The sequence below is a fragment of the Danio rerio genome, chromosome 20 (genome assembly GCF_052040795.2).
Source record: "Danio rerio strain M-AB ecotype USA chromosome 20, GRCz13ab, whole genome shotgun sequence".
Taxonomy (NCBI): Eukaryota; Metazoa; Chordata; class Actinopteri; order Cypriniformes; family Danionidae; genus Danio; species Danio rerio.
The window spans coordinates 40,205,569-40,230,661 of NC_141040.1; the positions used below are offsets into that span (position 1 = coordinate 40,205,569).

General features: G+C 40.9%; 2 protein-coding genes across 7 annotated transcripts in view; one reads left to right on the plus strand and one right to left on the minus strand.

The window, feature by feature from the left end:
• Nucleotides 1-11,264, plus strand: part of opn5 (opsin 5) — a 57,239-nt gene extending 45,975 nt beyond the window's left edge. For 4 of the 6 annotated variants that reach the window (XM_087297459.1, XM_087297457.1, XM_087297458.1 and 1 more), the window contains 1 exon segment: nucleotides 8,505-11,264. In XM_087297459.1, coding sequence (XP_087153585.1) covers nucleotides 8,505-8,568 — 64 coding nt within the window. In that variant the 3' untranslated portion in view covers nucleotides 8,569-11,264. 6 annotated transcript variants of the gene reach the window in all.
• adgrf3b (adhesion G protein-coupled receptor F3b) overlaps nucleotides 1-25,093 on the minus strand; it is a 671,400-nt gene that overhangs the window by 535,672 nt on the left and 110,635 nt on the right. The window lies entirely within an intron of this gene.

Consider the following 25,093-nt stretch of genomic DNA (forward strand, 5'->3'; position numbering starts at 1 on the left):
GTACAGTGCACCTTTTTTATTACTACTATGTGTGTGCGTGCGTGTGTGTGTGTGTGTGTGTGTGTGTGTGTGTGTGTGTGTGTGTGTGTGTGTGTGTGTGTGTGTGTAATATTTTACTAATATTCTGCAAGATGCTCGTATTTAACTTAAAGTGTGATTTAAAGGCGTAACTAGGTTATTTATGTTATGAAAGAAGACTTCTCAAGAAGAAAAATTATATATAATAAATATTATGAAAATGTCAGTACAGAAACTGGCAAACTATGTGAAAAATATTACAAAATGTACAGGATGGAAAATAACAGGGAGAGAGAGAGAGACAAATACATTTACTTAACTTTTTGCAAAAGTCAGATTATACAATAGACATATAGTACTAGATGCATTTTCTTAGTTTTAGGTTACTTACAGTAAGACATGTATTTAAGACACGTACTTAAGACGTAGACATGTTCATACATTGATCCTTTGTGCTAAATCTTGTGTCATTTTATGAAATATGCAAATATGTGTTTCATTGGGGGTGGATTTTTAAACTTTTCGGCTGTGCTGCATTGTTTCCGTCTTGTTTCATGTGTTAAGACACTGTTTTAAAGACATTTTGTACAGTCAAGGTTTTGCCATTCCATTTGCTGCTGGCAGTAAATGTGTACAGTAACTATAGTTCCCCTTCGGTTGGGGAACTTCAGTGCCATGAATGGGAGGATTCGTATCAGAAGCCGCTTATCTGGAGAGTATTGAACGGGCCAATGAATGAAATTAATTGGCAGCGTAAGCTTGCGCAGGTGTGCGACATCTGCAATCATCTCAGCATATAAGCACACCTGAAGCCAGCAGACGCCATCCTTTTCGCTTCAGATCCTTTCTGAGTGAGTCGATGAGGGTTCCTCTTGCTGATCAGCACTTCAGAGCGAACGAGTGTGTCTCCCGGTCCAGAGTGGGTCTTCGCGGTGGCAGACGGTCGAGCTGGGTTACTCCCTTGCCTGCGGTTCTTTGGGTCCGGTCCTCCAGAGCGGTGCGTATAGTTGCAACTTTCCTAAAAGAGCAACACAGTCGTGCAGCACGTCCTTTTCAGGATGGCGCTCCGACTGTGCGTTTCTGGATGCGGGGGTTTCCTGTCTCCGGATGATGGACACGATCACTGCATTGCATGTTTGGGGGTCCAGCATGTTAATGCGGTGCTCGCGGGCGGTTCATGTCGTCATTGCGATGCCATGACCGTTGCACAGCTAAGATCGCGGCTAACTTTCGCAAGAGAGCGAGCCACCCCAGTTGCCTCCTGTTCTAAAAAAGCAGCGGGCGCTCGGGCAGATCTGAGGGTTTCAGCGGGAGCTAATCCGCCGCCCACGGGCTCGCGGACCTCTCGCTCCTCACGGCGCTCCATCCAAGCTTCGGGTGGTGAGAGTGATCCGTCTAACCAGATGGTAGCTCTCACACTCGCTGACACCGGAGATCAGATGTCCTCCGCGGCATCGGAGGGTGGGCTTTCACTGTCCGACGAAGATCCGGACCCGCTCGCCCCCTCCGGGCAGGTGAGCGCTGTCAAATCGGATCCTGAAGCGGACATGTTAGCCGTGCTTTCCCGGGCTGCTTCGGCCGTGGGGTTGGAGATGGTTTATCCCCCAGCTCCGCGGCCGGACCGACTAGATGGGTGCTACGTAGAGGACCAGAAGGCGAAGCCTTCGAAGCCTCTCGTCCCCTTCTTCCCGGAAGTGCACAGTAGGCTCACGCAGTCCTGGAGGGCACCTTTCTCTGCCCGTGCTGCGAGTGCCTCCGCCCTCACCGCCCTTGACGGCGGAGCTGCCAGGGGGTATGAGGCGATCCCGTCAGTGGAGCGCGCTATCGCGGTCAATCTTTGTCCGCGCGGCGCCTCTACGTGGCGGGGTTTGCCCCGCCTCCCGTCCAAAGCCTGTAGGTTGTCTGCCTCCCTCGGAGCCAGAGCTTATAAGGCTGCGGGCCAGGCTGCTTCTGCTTTGCACGCGATGGCCACCTACCAGCGCTACCAAGCGCAGGCGCTGGCCGAGCTGCACGAGGGCGGGTCCAACCCAAGCTTATTACATGAGCTGCGCACCGCGACCGACTATGCTCTTCGGACTACTAAGTCCGCCGCGTGTGCGCTGGGGAGGACGATGTCCACACTTGTGGTTCAGGAACGCCACCTCTGGCTAAACCTGGCCGATATGCGCGACGTTGACAAAGTTCGCTTTCTTGACTCGCCCATATCCCAGGCTGGCCTGTTCGGCGACACCGTCGGTGAATTCACCCAGGAATTCAAGGCGGTGAAAGAGCAGTCGGATGCGATGGGCAATGTCATCTATCGGCGTGGCCGTAAGCCCGCTCCGCCCGCCGAGCCATCCACCTCCGCTGTTCCTCGCCGAGGGCGCCCGCCAACGAGTGCTGCCCCGCCCCCGCCTGCGCCTCCGGCCAAGCGGGCGCAGCGTTCACCTCGAAAGCAGGCAGCCCCTCCTGCCCAGGGCGCCGTTAAGTCCGGTAAACGGACCGCGAAGCGTCCCTGAGACAGGCCATCCGGAGAAGAGGAAACTTGCTCTTTCCCCGCTGGAGGGCGGGGCCCCGATAACAACGGTACTTTTCAGTGCCACCAAAACATCAGTAAAAGAGCACTTTTTCCCTTCCCCGGATGTGACTGCACGAGTTCTGCCAGTCCGGGACGCGCTGCCTTCCGGCTCGCAGACTCTACGTGCTTCGCCAGTGGCTCACGAGCGCTGGGGGGTCGGTCTCCCTTCCCTCAGCCCTCCAGCCCCCTCTCCGGAGTCAGGGTGCGGAGCCAGAGCGAATCGCTCTCCTCCAGCTTTTCCGCGGGACCCTCGTGCTTCCCGGATCAGCACACCCACTCCGCGCTGCCCCACCGCTGGTACGTCAGCGATTGTAGCGATGACTCCATTAGCGAGGGCTCTGCCTGCCTGGTTAGCGCGGGCCAGCCCCTCGCGGTGGCTCATACGCACAATCAGACTCGGTTACGCGATTCAGTTCGCGAAACGGCCCCCCAAGTTTACGGGCGTGTATTTCTCCAGGGTCAACCCCCTGTCCGCCCCTGTCTTGCGAGAGGAGATTGCTGCCCTCCTGGCGAAGGGTGCAATCGAGCCGGTTCCTCCAGCCGAGATGGAGAGTGGGTTTTACAGCCCATACTTCATCGTACCCAAAAAGAGCGGTGGGTCACGGCCAATCCTAGATCTGCGCGTTTTGAACCGCTGTCTGCACAAGCTGCCGTTCAGAATGCTCACGCAGAGGCGCATTCTCCAATGCGTTCGTCCTTATGCGCAGCCATAGACCTGAAGGACGCGTATTTCCATGTCTCCATTCTTCCACGCCACCGCCAATTTCTGCGGTTTGCGTTCGAGGGTCGAGCGTGGCAGTACAAGGTCCTCCCCTTCGGGCTCTCTCTGTCTCCGCGGGTCTTCACCAAACTCGCGGAGGGTGCCCTAGCGCCCCTTCGGCTCGCGGGCATTCGCATACTCAGTTATCTCGACGACTGGCTGATTTTAGCCCACTCGCGGGAGCAATTGATTGTGCACAGGGACGAGGTGCTTCGGCATCTCCGCCTACTGGGGCTTCAGGTCAACCGAGAAAAGAGCAAACTCGCCCCCGTGCAGAGGATTTCTTTTCTTGGGATGGAGCTGGACTCGATCACCATGGTAGCGCACCTCTCCGAGGAACGCGCTCGCCTGTTGCTGAACTGTCTGAGGGAGCTCGACAGCAAACTAGTGGTCCCACTGAAGTTCTTTCAGAGGCTCCTGGGGCATATGGCATCCGCAGCCGCCGTCACGCCGCTCGGGTTGCTCCATATGAGACCACTTCAGCACTGGCTTCACGATCGGGTCCCCAGACGCGCATGGCACGCGGGCACACACCGGGTCTCGGTTACTGCGCTGTGTCGCCGCGCCCTCAGCCCTTGGAACAACCCTTCGTTCCTACAGGCCGGTGTGCCTCTAGGACAGGCGTCCAGCCATGTTGTTGTTTCAACAGACGCTTCCAACACGGGTTGGGGGGCCGTGTGTCGCGGGCATGCGGCTGCGGGCCTCTGGAAGGGTGCCCAGCTGCATTGGCATATCAATCGCCTAGAGCTGTTGGCAGTGTTCCTCGCTCTCCACCGCTTTTTACCGGTGCTGGAGCGGCAACACGTGCTGGTCAGGACGGACAGTACGGCGGCGGCGGCGTATATCAACCGCATGGGGGGTATGCGCTCTCGCCGCATGTCTCAGCTCGCCCGCCGTCTGCTCCTCTGGAGTCACCCGCGGCTGAAATCGCTGCGCGCCATTCACGTCCCAGGCACGCTCAATCGTGCAGCCGATGCGCTCTCACGACAGCTGTTACGCCCTGGAGAATGGAGACTCCACCCCGAGTCTGTTCAGCTGATATGGGCGCGATTCGGGGAGGCCCAGATCGATCTGTTTGCTTCCCCCGAGAACGCTCACTGCCAGTTGTTTTTTTCCCTGACCGAGGGCTCTCTCGGCACGGATGCACTGGCCCACAGCTGGCCTCGGGGCATGCGCAAGTATGCGTTTCCCCCAGTGAGCCTCCTCGCGCAGTTTCTGTGCAAGGTCAGGGAGGACGAGGAACAGGTTCTGCTAGTTGCGCCCCTTTGGCCCAACCGGACCTGGATATCAGAGCTCTCACTCCTCGCGACGGCCCTCCCCTGGCGGATCCCTTTGAGAGAGGACCTACTCTCTCAGGGACAGGGCACCATCTGGCACCCTCGCCCCGATCTTTGGAACCTCCACGTGTGGTCCCTAGACGCGAGGAAGACTTAGGTAACCTACCGACTGCGGTGGTTAATACCATCACTCAGGCTAGAGCCCCCTCCACGAGGCGCGCCTACGCCCTGAAGTGGAGTCTATTCACTGAATGGTGCGTCTCTCGCAGAGAAGACCCCTGAAATTGCCAGATTAGTGTTGTGCTCTCTTTCCTTCAAGAGAAGTTGGACAGCAGGCTGTCGCCCTCCACTCTCAAGGTTTACGTGGCCGCCATCTCCGCTTATCATAGCGCGGTAGCTGGCGGCACCGTGGGAAAGCATAACCTGGTCATCCAGTTCCTTAGGGGTGTTAGGCGAATTAATCCATCTCGCCCCCCTCTCATGCCCTCTTGGGATCTCGCCCTCGTTCTCACGAGTCTGCGATCCGATCCCTTTGAGCCACTCGAATCAGTATCTCTAAGTTTTCTGTCCCTGAAGACAGCTCTGCTGGTTGCGTTGGCCTCCATCAAGAGGGTCGGGGACCTGGAGGCATTTTCGGTCAGTGACTCGTGCCTGGAATTCGGGCCGGATTACTCTCACGTTATCCTGAGACCCCGCCCCGGTTATGTGCCCAAGGTTCCTACCACCCCCTTTAGAGATCAGGTAGTGAACCTGCAAGCGCTGCCCCCGGAGGAGGCAGACCCAGCCCTTTCTTTACTTTGTCCAGTTCGCGCTCTGCGCATTTATGTGGACCGTACTCAGAATTTTAGATCATCTGAGCAGCTCTTTGTCTGTTATGGCGGTCGGCAGCAGGGAAGTGCCGTATCGAAACAAAGATTATCCCACTGGATTGTGGATGCCATTTCACTCGCTTATTCAAGTCGAGGTCAGCCGTGTCCCCCGGGAGTACGTGCACACTCCACTCGGAGCGTTGCATCCTCTTGGGCGCGTGCACGCGGCGCCTCTCTAACAGACATCTGTAGAGCTGCGGGCTGGGCGACACCCAACACATTTGCAAGGTTTTACAATCTGCGAGTGGAGCCGGTTTCCTCAAGGGTATTAGGTAACCCTTTGGTGATTGAGGAGACAACTCGGTAGGGTGTTGAAACACGCTTGCTGCGCCATTCTCCCTAACACGGAGGTACGTGCGCCTTTTTTTATCTGTCAGTAAAGTTCCCCGTCAGGTGAGCCCTGCAGATTCCTCCGTGGCCCCCAGCACTGACTCAGCGGAGGAGTCACTTGCTGGCCCACTACGTTGTAGGTCTGCCCGCTGGTCAGCCCGCGTTTTGGGTATAGGTGCCTGCTATGCGTGATCCCCACTAGGCGATCCCATATGCTTATTCCGCCACAGTTAAGTCCCCCCCCTGGGCGGACCCGTGTCTTCCCTCTCCGCTAACCACTCTTTGCTATGCGTACTCCCCCTTTTTAGGGCTAGTCCATAGGTAAATTCTGCCATCTATCCCCCCCTTGGGTAACGGATGGCCTCCGCAGCGTCCTCCCTATCGGGATTGCACGCTTCCCAACGTACTGTCGTATTTCCTAGAATTATCTAGATGCTCACGACTTCCCAAAAAATATATCTAAATCCGTAAAACTTCTGTTGAAGTAGGATAAATTAGGGCCAGGGACACGTTGGAGGACCGCGCCCCCCATGATGTGGGTGCGTCACGCTTGCTTGACTATCTCCTCATCGGGGGTGTTGGTAAGGTGCAGTCATTATGGCGCTTTCCATATTCTCCCATTCATGGCACTGAAGTTCCCCAACCGAAGGGGAACGTTCGAGGTTACAGAAGTAACCCTTCGTTCCCCGAGGAGGGGAACGGAAGTGCCATATTCCGTCGCCATAATGACTGTCCCTTAGCTGTTTGAAAGTCTCTTCAGCTTAAAAGGATGGCGTCTGCTGGCTTCAGGTGTGCTTATATGCTGAGATGATTGCAGATGTCGCACACCTGCGCAAGCTTACGCTGCCAATTAATTTCATTCATTGGCCCGTTCAATACTCTCCAGATAAGCGGCTTCTGATACGAATCCTCCCATTCATGGCACTTCCGTTCCCCTCCTCGGGGAACGAAGGGTTACTTCTGTAACCTCGAACGTTTTGCATAGTTTTTCCATCACAGTTCAAAAGTTAGGATGTAATTTAAAAGGGCACTTATGATAAAAATTAACTTTTGTAAGCTGTTTGGACAGAAGTGTGTTGGTATAGTTTGTCCACAGTCATATTGGGGTATAATATTTGATATTAAGACAATAAGTTTTTTTTATTTCCTGACCTTAAAATAGGATCCAAATCCATCCCATTTTGAGGTCCACCGCAATGTGATGTAGGAGTGGGCTTTACCCACCCACCGAATCGATTGACAGCCGCGGATTAACATGTCTTCGTGGTAACGTACAGTAGCGGTTCTAGTTTAAATGGCACCCTGGGCGAACCACCCCATACAAGCCCCAACACCCCACTCAAACAATTTATTTACATTTATTTTAAATATAACTATTTATAATATTATTATACAATTATTATTCTAAATAAATAAAACAATGTAACAACTGGATTCATATGCTAAGATTACTTAAGAAATCTTTTGCATGAATATTTATTATTACAATACAAAAAAAATATTGTTTTATAAAATTATCTGTTGTTGAAGACCTGACTCATGGCCGAGAATTAAGGTTATGAAGTCTTACCTCCCTGACCCTTTATCTCTCCTTCTGCTTTATAGCCATGCTTAGTGAAAGTAAAGTCATCATATTACATACAATTTAGTTTTTTTGACTTGTACAACTCACTGCGTGCCGAAAGTTCTGCATAAAAGGCTGTTACTCCGGTTTCACTGCGCATGAGCGGCGCGTATTTTATCGCGTGCATGCAAACAACTGGGATTAACACAGGAGCGCATGATGCGCGTTGGAATGGGGAGCAAGCGCCAGTTTGCTTTCACCAGCGTTGTTTAGGTTGCACATAGAGAATAACAAACGTGTACAAAAGATGCCAAATGTGAATGACCCCTAACGTCTTCATTCTGGGATTACCACTCTAAATTAATACACTTGCATAAAGTAAATGGTATCTCAGTGCCCCCAGCAAGATGCCACCCTGGGCGATTGCCCATATTGGCCATGCCTATATACTGTATATGCAGATATGCGTTCTTTAAACCCTAAGGGATAACTCCCCAACACATACATCAAATACTTATTGGAAAAGTTCTAATTGTAGTATTTCTCCCAAACTTTACGTTGGATCTGCTTCCTTCATGTCTGTCACTGTGCTGTTTAACTCACAGAGATAGAGACACTCTCACAGGCACGTGGGAACGGTGGGTAGAACTAGCATTTAAATGCACAGTCAACAAAAAAAGCTACATTGCAAAACGAGCAGAAAATTCTAATGTTTTGAAAGCTATAATAAATAATCGTTTTGACGTTTTGAGTTGAAACTTTACAGACACATTCTAGACACACAAAAGACTTGTCTTAAATCATGATAAAGGGGTAAAATAGGTGCCCTTTAACTTAAGGAACATAATGCTAATATGAATATATAGTTTTTAGTTTTACAGATTTGAGATTCATATGGTTTTCCACAGTTATAAATCTGAAAGTAAAAACAAAACACGATGCTGTCAGTATGCTGCAGGACTGTGATGCATTTACATGTTTATTATCATTCTGCCTCAGAATTCATATAGTCAACTTTTTTAAACCTTTATTGGCAAGACTTGATTGGAGACTTACTGTACAAACAAACAACAACAACAAAACATGATTGACAGCAGAGTACTGAATGCAGATGTCTTGTTTTTCCTAGGTTCTACACCATCTCTGGCTCCATCAAACAGAGACCAGCCGATGAAGCTTCTATTGAGATATGACAGGAACTCACAATGGGCCTGTGATTGGACACTGGGCAATTTGCAGCTGTGCAAATTAGACAGACAATTCATACCCGCTAGCTGTGCTTTTGTATCCTACTGCCATCATCTTATCAGCAGTGTGTATAAAAGAATTATGTGGTAAATATGATGTATTTTTATATTTTTATGGGTACACTGTCTATTAATCTAGCGTTCACGGTACCACAACGTTGAAATCAATCGAGTATCTGCTTGAAATGACATAATTTTTCAGCAAATACTGGTCTGTGCTTAGTCATGTACATGTTTCTCATGTATGGTGAGTGAAAATATCTTGACATAACAATAGGAACAGCATAGACAACAATATAGAGTTATACTGTATGTACAGAACAGGGTTGCATCCATTTCTTTTTTCCCTACAAACTAAATAGGCACTTAAAGCAACTATTGCATTCCTTTTACATAATGACAGAGGTAGCATGCTAGTTTTGGGCCATGTGCAATGAACGTACAGCATACATACATTGGAAATTTGAACATTGTCTCCAAAAACATTACCTGTGGTCTTGCGAATGTTTCAGTTCTCATAATCTTTTATTCATTTAATTCATCTGACACTTGATGACATTTATCTATTATACTTTTTTGCATGTTGTTAGCCTGCAACAAAGACAGTTTTCTCTTAGAGGATAAAGAAGAATGTCTACGGTCGGTAAAGATAAGTTGATTACAAATTGTGCTGGTGGCTTTAAAAGTTTTCCAAGCTTTTGGTTTATTTATTAAAAACCATTTAAAAATTTAGATTAGATTGTCAGAAAAGTAGCTAAAAGTGACCGTACACTGTTAAATGCTGGCGTTTTTAATCAGATATAAGCTTGTAAATACTTTAAATATAATGCTAAGACAATGAAAGCTATAGTATTTAATATGTTGAATAGATTGGACTTCAGGTGTGTTCACACAGCAATGTGCTATATAAAGGAAACAGTATGCTATATGAAGTTTTGCATACAGTCGATAATGTCAAATGCCAGGACATTATCACAGAAAAGCGCACATTAAGTTCTGTGATCTGCCATAGTTGTCTAGTACTTGCACATGCATATAGATTGAACTTTAAAGGGTTAGTTTACCCAATAATATAAAATTATCCCATGATTGAAAGCTGATTTGCACTTCTGCGTCTAGCGCGTGTGTGTATGCTCTGGTACAACCTTCATGCAGTGGCATAGCCCTCGCCATGGCTGACGTGCATCTTTCAGAAAATGTTACTACATGTCGCAATGACATGTAGCGGAAGCTCTGTGATTGGTCGGCTTGGTAGCAGTAACGAGTGTGGGTGGTGCTGAGAGCCAAGAGCCCAATGGAGCGATTGTTTACTAGTGTCGAATCCTGTGAAAGAGCTCCAGATGGAAACTAACTGTTGGTTTGTGTTTGCCTTATGATTAAAATTGTTGCACGTCTGCTGGTTCTCACCGCTGAATGAGTGCGATTTAGCTTCTTGTAGCATTCAGAAAAATACAAAACAACTGCAATGAAACTCGATATAGAGGAACACAAAAACCTACAGCCTGCTAGTTTTTGTATGCATGTATGCTCAGGCGAGGTCACATAGCCCTCGCCGTAGCTGACGTGCTCCTCTTAAAAAAATTAACTGCATGTTCCAACAACGCATAGCGCAAGCTTTGTGATTGGTTGGATTAGTAGCTGTGACCAGTGTGGGCAGAACTAAGAGCTGCGCGATCCCGTTGGAGAGTGTTTACAAGTGTTGAGTCCCGTTAAGGAGCTCTAGATGGAATATGTTGTTCTGTGCTTATCTTAAGATTAAAGTTGTTGCACATCTGCCAGTTTCCACCTCTGAATGAGCGAGTTTTAGCTACTTGTACATTAAGGTAGCGTTCAGAAAAAACACCTGTGAAGAAACTCGACACAGGGGAGCATAAAAACCTACGGCTAGCTAGCGTTTCGGAAGTGTTATTGCAGAGCAACACAAACAGCACGCTGAAGTATAAATGCACAACTATGTGCAAGGCAGGGGCCATTGGTCGCACTGATCACCCGATACAGTAGTATAAACCAGCCTTTAATCACCCACAAGGCAACCTAGGTGCGTCAGACTTTTGTCTTTAAGTTGAATCTGCTCTGTTATTTTAAAAACAGTCTTGAGATTTTCTAGCTCTACAATGACAATAGACGGCAGTCCAAAAGTAATCTCTTTTCACTGCTTTTTATGTTTATTTCAACTGTGCATGAATTTCACACGCAAGTGATAGAAAAAAAAATACAATGCAGTCCATCTGGTGGCACTAATGCAAAAGTACTTCAAAAGAAGAAGTCACTGGAAGTTACACAAAACAGTTCTAAAAAAGTTATAGATATGTTTCTTTCAAAAATACATGGATTCAAGTATATAAACCTATATACACCGCCTGGAGGAACTTCATTTATTATGAATGAACTGGACTTTGGACTGCTGATTAAAAATCAGCCAACTGTTTGCCATATTAGTATATCATTCATTCATTTACTTTTCGGCTTAGTTCCTTTATTAATAGTATATCATTTGATATAATAAAACAATTTTAAATAATATAATTGTTATAATAACTCAGATTGGATTTTATTGTCATATATTGTCAGAGACACCTAGGATACCTTGAGGGTGAGTAAATCATGGGATAATTTTCATTTTTTTTGGGTGAACTAACCTTTTAAATACATGAGCTTGACGTCCTTGTTTTCAGAGAGAAAAAAAAAAATTTAAAAGCTGCACTTTGAAACTAGTTTTAGAAAAACGTAAATAAAAATCTTTTAAATGTTATATGATCTGATTTTTGGGTAACACTTTTCAATAAGTACATGAATAATGATGTGTTAATATGTAAACTAAACATTACTTTAATGTGGACTACTGATGAGTTAATGCAAGTGCTATTCATGAACTAACTTTACAACACAAGAGTCACAAGAGTTATATATATGAATAACAGCTACCTTAATACTTGTTAGTACTTGCTTGTTTGTTGGCTTATGTATTAATTACCTTAGTTTTAATTACATTACAATAATTTCCTTATGTATTAACTTCCTTAGTTTTAATTACATTACATTAATAACCTTATGTATTAATAACATCTTTATGGTTAATTTAACCATCGTAAACCCGTGACATGTTAATGTATAACTATATCATGACTTTACTTGGAAGAGCACATCACCATTACCCCATTCTTAACTACTCATGAACTTCCTATGAATGTCCTTCTAGTGCGTTTAAGGATGAGTTAATGGTGATGTGCCCCTTCAAGTAAAGTCATGACATAGTTATACATTAGCAGCTCATGAGTTTATAGTGGTTACATTTAGCTTAAACATAAATGTTAATTAATACATTAATTGACGACACAAACTAACAAGTAATTAAGGTAGCCATTATTCACATATTACTCATTTTGTAGTTAAAGTAAGTTCATGATTAGCGTGCACCTAAATTCATCATTAATTTATAATAAAGTAATGTTTAGTTTACATATAAGTACACCATTATTCATGTAACGTTATTGTGAAGTGTTACCTTTTTTTTTACTGAGGTTTAGACAAATATAGGCACATTATCACAAAATTATAGGCCTGTATATGTATATATATATATATATATATATATATATATATATATATATATATATATATATATATATATATATATATATATATATATATATTTTTTTTTTGTCTAAATACACTGGGTAGATTGTCCATATTTTATCCAAATTTGAGTGTTGGATTGCGAAACTTCATAAATTTCTATGTTGCTTCAACAACAGTCAACATCCTTCACCAAACTAGAATAACATAAGTGCTAAATCTTTTAGCAAAATACTCTGCTTTTCCTCCAAAAATTTATGAAGTGAAGCTAAATTAGTATAAACACATACACAGTTTTCAATGAAAGTACTGTATTTTTACAGAACAGTATGCACAACAGATGTATGTTTACAAAGGTCTATAGCTTTAGCGTGAATGGACGGCTTTGCAGCGTGCTTGATCCCATCACGGATGCTTGATTAAAGCTGAACTTGCAAATGCACGGTTTGATCTCCTTGGGTTTAGGGTTGAATGACCAATGATTGGCCATTCTGACCTCTTGAGCCTCTGACAACTGTATTATCCGAGGTACTTAAAATCTCTGCAGTCTGTTAGCAGCTGATCCTCATGGTGTTGGATTTCCCTCAGCAGTTTATCCCATTTTGCTGTAATGCCCTCGTCTTTTCTCAGATGCTTTGATGTGGTTGTGACAGAGAGGTGGCGTCCCCGTTTGCAGGAAGTGGAGAAGCTCTGGACGCCTCACTGCCTGCCTTCTGTTGTCCTTGTCATAATGCAGTTTACAGCATGCAGGAGCCAGAATAACAACCTTGTCTCTCACAACAGACCATACGCTAAAACCCTTCCTTTTCACCTCTCGTGCTCTCGCTTTTTTTTTCCGACACGTGAAACTTGAACACTTAGGTAGCTTTTTAATCGGCTTGATCAACTGTATATTATTGCATTGTAATGTTTTGAAGCATGTCAAATGTGAAAATTAATGAAACCAAAGGTAAATCAGTCATGTCTTTGTATTATTTATGCAGAAGGGGTACACAGCTCTTCAATATCCATACAGAAATCTGATAGATGGAAAATATTCAAATGACACGTGACACACAAGTTACACATGAATTTTTTATGTACAAATATGTTTAAATATATATAATTACACATGATTTCTATTTTTGGCCATGTATGAACTCAAATATAACATCATAGCTAATATATCTGAACATATATCTACATAATTATTAATATAGTGGTTGAAACAAATATATCAAACTGACATTATGCAATATTTTGAAATATATGTTTTATAAATTACACATTTTAGACGTAAAATCCAAATATGAACTTGTATTTCAAACCTCACAAAAGTCTTGTAGCCTATGCAAGTTTTAGGAACAACAAATAATGACTTAAATTTTAGTTGATCATTTGGTATGAGAAGTGGCTTATATGAAAGGCAAAGCCCTCGAGATTTTACTCAAATAAAATTATTTGATTAGGATAGTAAGGTCTGACTTTGCTTAGACAAAAGTCTTGTCACTTAACAGAAATGATGTACAGCATAGACTATAAAAATCATGCTTTATTAGAAAAGGAATTAATATTGTGTATGACTCCCATGAGCTTGGAGGACTGCATCCATACATCTCTGCAATAACTCAAATAACTTGTTAATAAGTCATCAGGAATGGCAAAGAAAGCGTCTTGCGGGACTCCTAGAGTTCATCAAGATTTTTCAGATTAATCTTCAATGCCTCCTCCATCTTACCCTCAGCATTCTCAATAGTGTTCATTTCTGGGGACTGGGCTGGCCAATCGTAGAGCACCTTGACCTTGCTTTCAGGCTGACTTAGGCTGAAATATGAGGAGCGATATTCTGCTGAAGATTTTGCCCTCTTCTGTGGTTTGTAATGTAATGGGCAGCACAAATGTCTTGATCCCTCGGGCTGTTGATGTTGCTATCCACTCTGCAGATCTCTCGCACTCCCCCATTCTGAATGTTACCCCAAACTATGATTTTTCCTTTACCAAACTTGACTGATTTCTGAGAGAGTCTTGGGTCCATGCGAGTTCCAATAGGTCTTATGCAGTATTTGTAAGAATTGGGATGCAGTTCAACAGAAGATTCATCTGAAAAAATCTACCTTCTGTCACTTTTCCAAATTATCAACTAAGTCAAGTTATTATTTGTTGCTCTTACAACTTGGATTGACGACAGGACTTTTGTCAGGTAGTGTATATACAGTATATTGCATACATTGCCATATGTGTGTGTGTGTGTGTGTGTGTGTGTGTGTGTGTGTGTATGTATGTATGTATATATATATATATATATATATATATATATATATATATATATATATATATATATATATATATATATATATATATATATATCAGATTTCTGTGGCAATTTGATCTGACAGGCTTGTTGATGAATAAGACAGATGTAACCTAACAAAAAAGCTTTTAAAGAAGCTAGATTTCCTGAAATCGGCGTTAAATGAATATACTATTTTACTATGAATAACATTTTTGCATCACTTGTTAAACCTAAGAAAATTATTTTCCCTAATGGTCCCAGAAAGCACTTAGAAGCAGCTAGAAAATGCCTGGCCATGTGAATTGATGTGAAATGGAGTGGGCTGGAGTGTTTTAAATCTAAATGATGATCTGAGAGTGCAAATAAAGCTGGCAGATTGAAGGATGCTTACCGAAGGTTTGCATTTTACAGAAATGTTGGACACAATATTTGTATATATTCTCTCAGCTATTTTTAAAGTATCGTTACTGCAGTAATGCCCATCATAACAGCCACTGTTGATCTAGTGGATTCAGCTTCAAAATGCCATTGCACTGGTCAGCTTATATTATACACTGATTCAGGCAGATGTCTTGATCTATATAAGTTTTTTTCAATATTCCATTCAAATTTATTTCTATAATCCAAATAATCATCATTATATCAGAATGTACCAATATAAGACATTTAGTATATTGCTTCAGTATATAGCCATATCTTATGTGTTAGTACGTTGATCCATTATTTACAATCGTCATGTACTTTTCAAACTCATTTTGAGTAGTTGTTACTGTAAAAGTCATTAGCAATATGGTAAACAGGGTTTTAACTATTGTTTTCTACAGGTCGGAATGTGTCTCTGTTACTGTGCTGTTTTCATAATTTACTGAAACTTGCAAAGGATATCTACTGAACAATACCAAATTAAATTAGCAACAAATTGTGCTCATGAAATGTTCTCACTGTGTTGACGCTTTAAGTTTACAACTGCCATAAAAAATAGCATCTAAACAGTTCATTATTTTGTGCTTTTACTGTTTGTTCTGTATATCTGTATCTCTGTAAAAGGAATTTAATGTAATATTTCATCTATATTAACAAATCAAAACAGTGAATAAAATATTTTGTCACATGCAAATAGTAAAAAAATGTTTTGATTAGTCTTTTTTAATTGTTATTTCTGGTGAAATACTGCATAGAAGTTGCTATGGCGGCTAGCTCTCTAGCTCTCTTGTTCAGTACCTGAATAGGAGACCACATGAGAAAGCTAGGTTGCTGCCGGAAGTGGTGTTAGTGAGATAAGTAGGGGGTGCTCAACCTGTGGGCCCTAATGCCATCGTACAGTATATTGATGGGGACTCATAACTGCTCAGTTTGATCTTTCATCCTGGCCAAATTTGCCCACTGGCCTCTGTCTATCATGGCCTCCTAACCATCTCCGTATCATAATTGGCCTTATCACTCCACTCCACCAATTAGCTGGTGTGTGGTGTGCAATTTGGTGCAATTTGGCTGCCGCCACAACATCTATGCGGATGCTACACACTGGTGGTGGATGACAAGATTCCTCCCAAAAATGTGTAACGCGCTGTGAGTGTCCAGAAAAGCCTATGTAAATGTAAAGGATGAAAAAAAATTGAGTTGGGCTGATTGACATGATTAAACAGATATAAAATGCCAAAGGGTAAAAGGAAATATTTCAGTTTAAGTTTGCATGGAATCAAAATAAACTCTTTATATGTGTATATGTATACAGTAGTGCTTGCTATAAAAGATTGATCTGTACACTTCATTATTTTTTAGAACAGAACATGGCTTGGAACCAATACCATGACCTTCCTTCCCCCTCAAAACAACTTTTCTTTACCTCTGGCAAACCCTTCCGTTTCCCCCGAGATTCTCCCGTATTTTACAATTGTGTCCCGTTATCATCTCGTACAGGTATTTTCCCATATCTCTCCCGCATTTTTTTTCTTTCTATGAAGGGTGGCTATAAACATTAAAGTGACGATCCTCCCTATACGCAACCCATACCGCCGAACCACCAGGGGACGCCCTTTGCTCTTAAATGTAAATCTTTTCTGTGCTTTCATTTTATTTAGGCATGACAACACTAAAATAATTTTATAAAATTTGCGGGATTCTCTTCTTTTCTATTACAGGTGTCGTTGCTCCTTCTGCAATCCTCAAAACAGTCAGTTCATGTAGCAGTGCGTCACTGTCAGACGTGCTCCATAGTGATAAATAGATGCTGAAATGGATTCTGTACACGCGATTTGAAGTGGAGCGAAAGTGAACGCTCTGGGTTTTAGGTGCATGTTTAAACAGACATATACTGTACACCTACTAATAACAATATCTAAACATGTCGATCTAGCTGGATTTTCTTTTAAACTAAACAAATTTTGTCGTAAATAAGCAAAAAATTAGGAAAACAATTAAATACTAGATGTGTGCATTTTTAAAGTGATTCCTCTGTTATTTAATGTGATCAAAAAAAAATCTAAATGAAAGATTTATTCGCTGCTCTTTAAATGAGAATGTTTACAGTGAAGTAAAGGTTAATGAGATTTGATAACTTGATTCTGTATAATAGCTAATCATTTTAATAAGCTGCACTTTAATTACAACTTTTTCAAACGTATGCTACTTTGCAAATAATAATAATTAATAATAAAACAATAATAAAAACATTACTGAGGTGGGTGGGGGGGGGTAATCCATTATTTTATAACTTCTGGTCACATGGAACACCTTTATTGTGGGGCTATTAGTGCTTGTCTTGTTTCTGCCCTGCTTTTATCAATTTCTGTCTTGCGTCCTCTATTTTGTAGCAATGCCCAAATATCCAATTGGTTTTCTATACTTATGTCAACTTTGGTCATTTTTTCTCATTTTAGTACTGTTTCATTTAGATGTACATCACAATTGCACTTGCACAACTTTAATACCATGCTGACTTTAAGTAATAGGCAGGTATTTTAGAAATGACTAAATAGAAATGAAAAACGACTCCACTTGGGACAAACCCATATGAAAAGTATGGAAATTATATATATAAAAAAAACAACAAAAACTTAAAAGGTTTGCATTTGAAGCCATGCAGAAAAGTCAAAAGGTCTCCAACTGAAGTCATAGGTCATTTGTTAAATGTTAACAATTATCAGTTAGCTGATGTGGATGGCTAGCATTCCATGTTAGTGATGACACATCTGCAGATAGCAATTGAATATAAAATATAGTAGATACAGTTTTAGGCATTGACTTCAGTAACTTAGAGCCCCTTCGTCATTTTCTTTTCTATTATTCTTCATTTTTCACTGACTGTGTAGTCCGCCCCTTGGTAGGACCCTGCTCTTGAAATAAACAGTATGATCTCAGTGGGGGCAGCGATATGATGTGCACGTCATAAACTCCACACACGCTGATTCCAGCGTGGTCAGAGAATAGACTGAGAACCGGGAGATTGAGCTCAACACAACAGACACGCTGAGCTGATGGGATCACAGCTGCTTTACCCACAATCACGACCTGATGAAACATAATTAGCATAAAACTCCTTTTACAGTTGCCATCATTTTCTGTTAGAACAATGGCGCGTTCCTAAATCACATTCACATCCATAACAGCTTTGTACAGTGCAGTACGATATTCGACAATGTAGTGCAGCTAGTTGCAGTATGCTAATGTTCTGTAGTAGCATTAGCTTTGATGTATAAATCATTGCTGCTTAGAAAAACTATTATAAGACTTCTTATAGAGACATCTTCTGTACCATGATTCATGCAAGCAAATGTGAAAAATTTAGTTTTTATTGCAAACATCTGTTTAAAAAAAGAGCTGCTCAGATTTTGCTCTTCTAGTGACATAGGAAGGGGATATTACATTATTTTAATCAGTAACACTTTATTTTGATGGTCCATTTGAGTATGAGTAGACTGTATGCTTAATATCTGTTGATACTGCTTCTTCAACAGACATTTAACTAACTATAAGAAACTCGCCCCAACCTAACAGTCTTATAATCTAATAAGAATTAGTAGATGCAATTTAACTTAAATTCAACAAACAGACCATCAAAATAAAGTGTGACCTATTAATCTGCCATTTCTGTAACTACCTGAGCAGGGCCGGAGTAGGACTCCTTTTTTAGCCCTGGAGTTTTAAGCCTTAGACCGGCCCACCTCAGTTCACGACTGACTGACTCAGTTTCTATAGACACAATTAAGTCTTTTTCAAGGAAACATCTGCTTTAGAATTTTAAATGTTTTTCATAAATATAAGAACATTAAAGGGTAGCTAAATCTCCAACACTATTCTTTAAAACAGAGGTCACCAAACTTGTTCCTGGAGGGCTGGTGTCCTGCAGATTTTAGCTCCAACCCTAATCAAACACACCTGAACTAGCTAATCAAGGTCTTACTAGGTATACTTGAAACATCCAGGCAGGTGTGTTGAGGTAAGATGGAGCTAAACCCCGCAGGGACACCGGCCCTTCAGGACCAGGATTGGTGACCCCTGCTTTAAAACATCACAATGTCTTTTCCTGCAATATCTGAATATATATTCAGTGCAAAATTCGACATTTTTATCGATATACAGTCCTCTATAACAGTGGTCACACAAAAAATTAAAATAAAACATGTACACCTACAAAAGTAATCAAAACAGTATTATATGTCTTAACACTGAAAATTAAAAAAAAAAAAAAAAAAAATTACTCAGGTAAGGTTTGAATTCTGGTCAGCAACGTGCTGACCACTGGATCACAGTGACGCTGTTATGCTGATGCGTTTGAAAAAAAAAGTATTGCACTGACTTCTATGGTACAGTATCTGCAAGACTCTTTTAAACACAATATACCATTCTGTTGATGGCTTAAACCTTTTCTCCTCTTTTTAGATTTCTGATCACGTTATGTCAGATTTATTAATGCAGAGAATCATCTGATTTTCATTGAGCAGGTGTAATATTCATTAATATTAATTATTCGAATTCTTATTTTCACTAAAGTGTCGTTGTTTGGGGTCGAAAAATAGTTACATCATCATCATTAACCTGAAAATACTTGTTTATGAGCACTTTTTAGCCATATCACACATTAAAGTGAATTTTAAATAAAATCATGGCGTACACAACCGTTTTCCTGCATCACAAACACCAATATCTTAACAATTTCTGAAAAATGAATCACTTTCTGGCCATCAGATATTAGGCATGGATATACAGTACTATTACATAAACCATTTGATGAGCCTCCCCATTCAGTTTGATAGAGCGCTTGGACCTGGAAGCCACTTCTCATGATGTCACACTTAACAAGAGGATAGGCCTCACCTTTTTGGAAGGACGCTATAGAATACTGTATAACTGCAGCTTAACTATACTGCACACCCTTTACAAAACTCCTTAACTTTTCTGATTTTGACTGTAATGTAATGCTGTCTATTTTGTGAAAGATAATTATTGTTAAGTAAAATTGAATTGTGATTTATTTGTATTTTTTTTTAAGTAAAAAAATGTACTAAATTGTGTTAGTAAAGTATTATTTATTTGGGTAAATATATATTTGGTATTATATATACGTAAAATCTATTTTACCCTGGACTGCTTCACCAACAGAGTCAATTCAACATCGTATCTGAAGGATAAGCAAGGTAATACCAAGACTAATTTCTTTTTTTGAATTTGCTTGTTAAAATACTGTGGTCATTGTATGGTTGCTAAAGTTACTATTGTCTCCAACAGAGACCAGACCTCTCTTGCTTGCCATCAGCGTAATTTATAGTCATGCATTTATTATGCACTGTATAGTCAGGTGGTATAGACTTTTTTTACATTACAGTATATCCGATTAGAGTAACATTTGAACCAATGTGTTTAATAAACTTTAATTTACTTTAATCAACTTTTCCTAACTCTTTAGTTGTAACCTTAATTCCTCTCCACAAATGTCAGACTCTGGTTTGAAAATCTTTACATCTGCTACTGGTCTCTTCACTTCTGTCATTTTGGTTGCATGGCATTTGCTTGCTTTGTGGATTTTTTTTTGTGTCAGAATTAGTTTAGTGTCATTTTCGCTTACAATTTTAACTTTTATATACTGCCAAATAAACACACAGAGCCAGTAAGGTTACCAATTTTTTTAGGTTGATTTCAGCATGTATTTAACACGACTAGCAACCCACCTCACGGAAATACAACAGGCAATATTTTAGGCAAAATGAGGGTGAAAAAGTAGATGATTCCTTGTGTTCCCTGAATTTAAGTGACATGCAAAATAAAGACATATATTGCATTGTGACGTAACTGTGTTTTTTGGAAGAGTCTAAAGAATTTTTATTGTTATTATTATTTATTATTATTATTATTTTTTTATTTTATTTTTTTTTGCTGAAAGGCATACTACAAATGATTCGATTAATAATTTTTTGAACAGTTTTAGGTTACGTGTCAGTGTTGCTAATGTTTTATATTGTCACACACAAATTTAGCAGTTGTCCCAGTTAGTTTGTTTTGTGATGGTCGGAGCCCCTACCAGATTATGCCTCTCCTCAATTACCAATACTGTATATGGGTATGGTTTAGATTAGGTGTGGGGTAGGGTTATGATTTGGAGGTATGGCTTGGATTAGGCAATCAGGTAGCAACTTCAAATTAGAGGAGGCTTAATCTGGCAGGGGCCTAATTTTAAATTTAACACAACATTAAAGGGGTGGTCCAGAATGTATCTTTAAGGCTTGGTTGTGTTTATAAGATGCAATGCAATATGTGCTCATGCTTCACTTGTAGAAAATCATGTTGCTCTTTCTATATCTTACTTTGAGTATATACAGCTACTCAGATAACATGATAATGACTGTCATATTTCTTAATTCCTCTGAAAGGCCCGCCTTCAAGAGGCTTTGATTGGTCAGCTCAGATAATATGCTGTGATTCACGGGTTCCACTTCTCGCCCCTTCAAGCATGTGCTTTTGCGCTGTGTAAACAGCCGTATCAGTTTGCCTGAATCAGACAGAAAATGAAAAGCACACAGCTGAACCTCACGCCTGCTCTCTAAAATAAAACCTGACAAGGGTCTTTCACATATATTTGGAATAAGCATGCATAAGTAATATGGAACGTTCACATATCTTTGTGAGTTTGTTATTTGAGATATAGAACGCACGAAAAAGCAGCCGCATATAGAGAGACACTGCAGCACTGGTGAAGACTGTGGGTGTTCACAGCAATTTGACAGATAAATATGAATTTGTAGTTAAATTGTTAACAGTGTCAAACTGAATTTACGATTGTTTACATCCTTGCTACAGCATACCTTCAAGGCTAGAAACTGTACATGTAATTGATCGTTTTTATCAAATGAAAATACTTACATGTTGTCTCACAATACACACAGCTTTGTCCAACGCAGGCTTATTTTGAAAACGTAGTCCCATGGATGTTTCTGGAGACTGCAAAATATGGGAGGTATGTATTTTTGCAGTTTTTGTATTCCTGAATCCACTAGAGGATGCTGTTCGCTTTTTCGCATCTCAGATGTCTCTCGCGAGTGCCGTTCATGCCCGCGCTGTTCTCGCCTAAACCCACCAGAGGCCACTGTCGATCGACTGAATGACTGAATATGATTGACTGGGCGACCAGCCAATCGTCTGACCCACCCTCCTCCTTCCCAAAACCCAACCAATTTTACTCATTGACCCGCCCACCCACTTATTTACCCTATACCCAACCGATGGTTTACAAAAGCCGTTTGAGGCTTTGCTAAGCTAACTATGTAAAAGCCAATGTCTTCCTTTGCATTGAACTTTGGACACAAAGTTACATTAAGAGATGTTCTTGATGTTCACACAGCCACATTACATATGAACTAAAGATTAAAAATATGATATCGTAGTGGACCACCCCTTTAATGCTATCCAGAGAAGGGGGCATGTTTTTTGATACACCAACTCCTACCTCATACCAATTATGACAAAACAATGGCCAAGCCCTTAGCATGTGAAGGATCCGTAGCTCATTTGCATTGCATTTAAAGAGGCACACACATAAAGGGTGCTAGACTAGTGTATGGTTATTTACAAATGTTCAAAAGATTGTTGTCAGTTTCTCTTATGAAATATTTACATTTACTTGATCAAAAATTCAGCAAAATAGTAATAATAAGAAATAGTACTATTAATTAAAACAACTGTATGTATTTTAATATATTTTATGGTGTATTTTAAAGCAGTGTTTCTCAACTGGTGGGTCTCGACCCAAAAGTGGGTCGTGGAAACATTTTCAGTGGGTCGTGGAGTGTGTGGTCAAAAACAACAAAAGTATTTTTTTTTTACTTATTTTGCTTATATCGGATTTTAATTTTGAAATCCAAGCGCGACAACCTTACCATTTGACATGTGAAATTTCATTTAATTATAGCAACAAATATGTCAAAGCACAAGTGCGACACCGAATATGTAAAGTGTGGATTTAAATATATTGACGACAAAAAAGACTTAAAACCTCAGTGTGTCATATGTAGTGAGTTGCATGAAACCTTCTAAATTAAAACGACATTTAGAAACCAAACATCCCAGTTGCAAGGACAAACCTGTGAACTATTTTCAAAGACAACTCCAAAAGCTGAGGGCATCACAAAAGAGCCCATCATCTTCATGCTCAAACAAGTACAGGCACTCTGCGCATCTCACTGTGCTCACCGTGAAGCAACAGCCAAGAAAGCCCACACAATAGCAAAAGAGCAAATAACTGGTGATTATTATACAACTGGTTATGATTATTTTAATAATTTTACTTTAATTTGCTGGTTTGTTCTTTTCAACTGGATCAGTGTTAACGTTTTTATTAACAGTTAAGTTTAGTGAATGGTAACTGAACTTTTCCTTACCCTAACCACTGTTTCCTTATACCCTTTACTATGTAATATTACTATAATTTGATACATTTTGTTTAATGACAGAGATAAAGTATTGTTTATTTGTAAGACTTGGTGATTTTCTTATTAGTCATCTGTCACTACAAATAAATCCAAATGAATTATTACTCCTAAAATTATATTATAGTTCCAAAACATTTGGGTCGCGGCTTGATGATCATGTAAAAATGTGCGTCCCATGGCCAAACCAGTTGAGAACCACTGTTTTTAAAGTATTCCTATGATGAAAGTTTTTAATGTCACATGACCATTCAGGAATAATTTTAGTTTTTCAAATCAGTCAGTATTTTAGAAATAAGCTTAAAAAAAAAGATGAGCAAAAAAGATGAGCAAGAATGCTAATAGAAAACTTGCTCAGTGCATAAACGTTTTGATAGGCTTAAACCTACATTATGGTTCATAATTGCAACTGATGAATATTCAAATGAACTGGGTGGCGCCACTTTCTATAATGATAAATTTTATTATAGCACACGTCTTAATAAGTAATGGAATCTATAAGGGCAAAACTGCTGCATTATTGATGACACTAATGAAATTAGCTTGAATAATGGTAAATACTCGTATTCTCATTCATCATTCTGTGTCACCATGAAGAAAAAAATGCTAATTTTGTGTTTAATCCATGCAGCCGGTAAACATTACACACAGACGGCTCACATGCCACAAAGTTTCATAGACAAAGGCTTTAATGAAAAAATCCATATTTTCATGTTTCCATATAAAAATGTACATTAGCATAATATTTATAGCTTCAACATAGCAGGCAGTAAAAAATATTTTACAATGAAAATATTCAGAGCATTCAAATGCATACCTCTTATAAATTCAGACTTAAAGACATTCCTGTTTAAATGATCGCTTTACTATGGTTTCTATTTTTGGCTGATCCGTTCGCCTCGTGTTACTCGCTACCTCCATTTGTGATGAAACTCAAACGAAACAGTGTTTTGGTGCACGTCACAAACTCAACGCCGTGTTAATGGAAGACATGTTCACTTAACGCTATGCTCGTTTCTACCGCCATGTGCTCTGTAACGCAAGAAAACAAAGGCATTGCATCAGAATGGAATCTAAAACGTCATGTTTTTAAGTCTGATATACTGTACTCACTTCACAGTGAACTCAAAAATGTCAAGACACACACAAGCAGTCTCCTCTATCAGTATGTGACAATCAATCAATCTCGCGGTCCATTCTTTGACATCTTAAAGGGATAGTTCACTCAAAAATGATTTTTTTTTCATTTACTCACCCTTCACTTGTTTAAAACTTGTTTGAGTTTCTTTCTTCTGTTGAACACAAAAGAAGAAACTTTGAAGAATGCTGGTTGACGGTAGGGGAGAGCAGAGAATAAAGTTTTTAGTTGCTGTCTAACAACTGTGGTCTATCCAACACTATCTCACAGCAATTCGCAACTTTTTAATTTAGTGGATAATTTGTACAATCTCATACAATTTAGCATGATTTTCTTATCCCCAATGATGGTTGGGTTTAAAAGTGGAGTTTGGTGCCACACCTCCCTTTTGAAATCGTACATTTTCTTACGACTGATTTTGACATTTCCATTACATTAACTGTAAACATATTTTGTCCTTCATCTTTGCAAAACAAATATACAATTATAATAATTGAATACAAAAATATTCAATGAGATTATCATTTAAAATGTCAGTTTCATTAAATATTTCGAAAGTAACCCAGC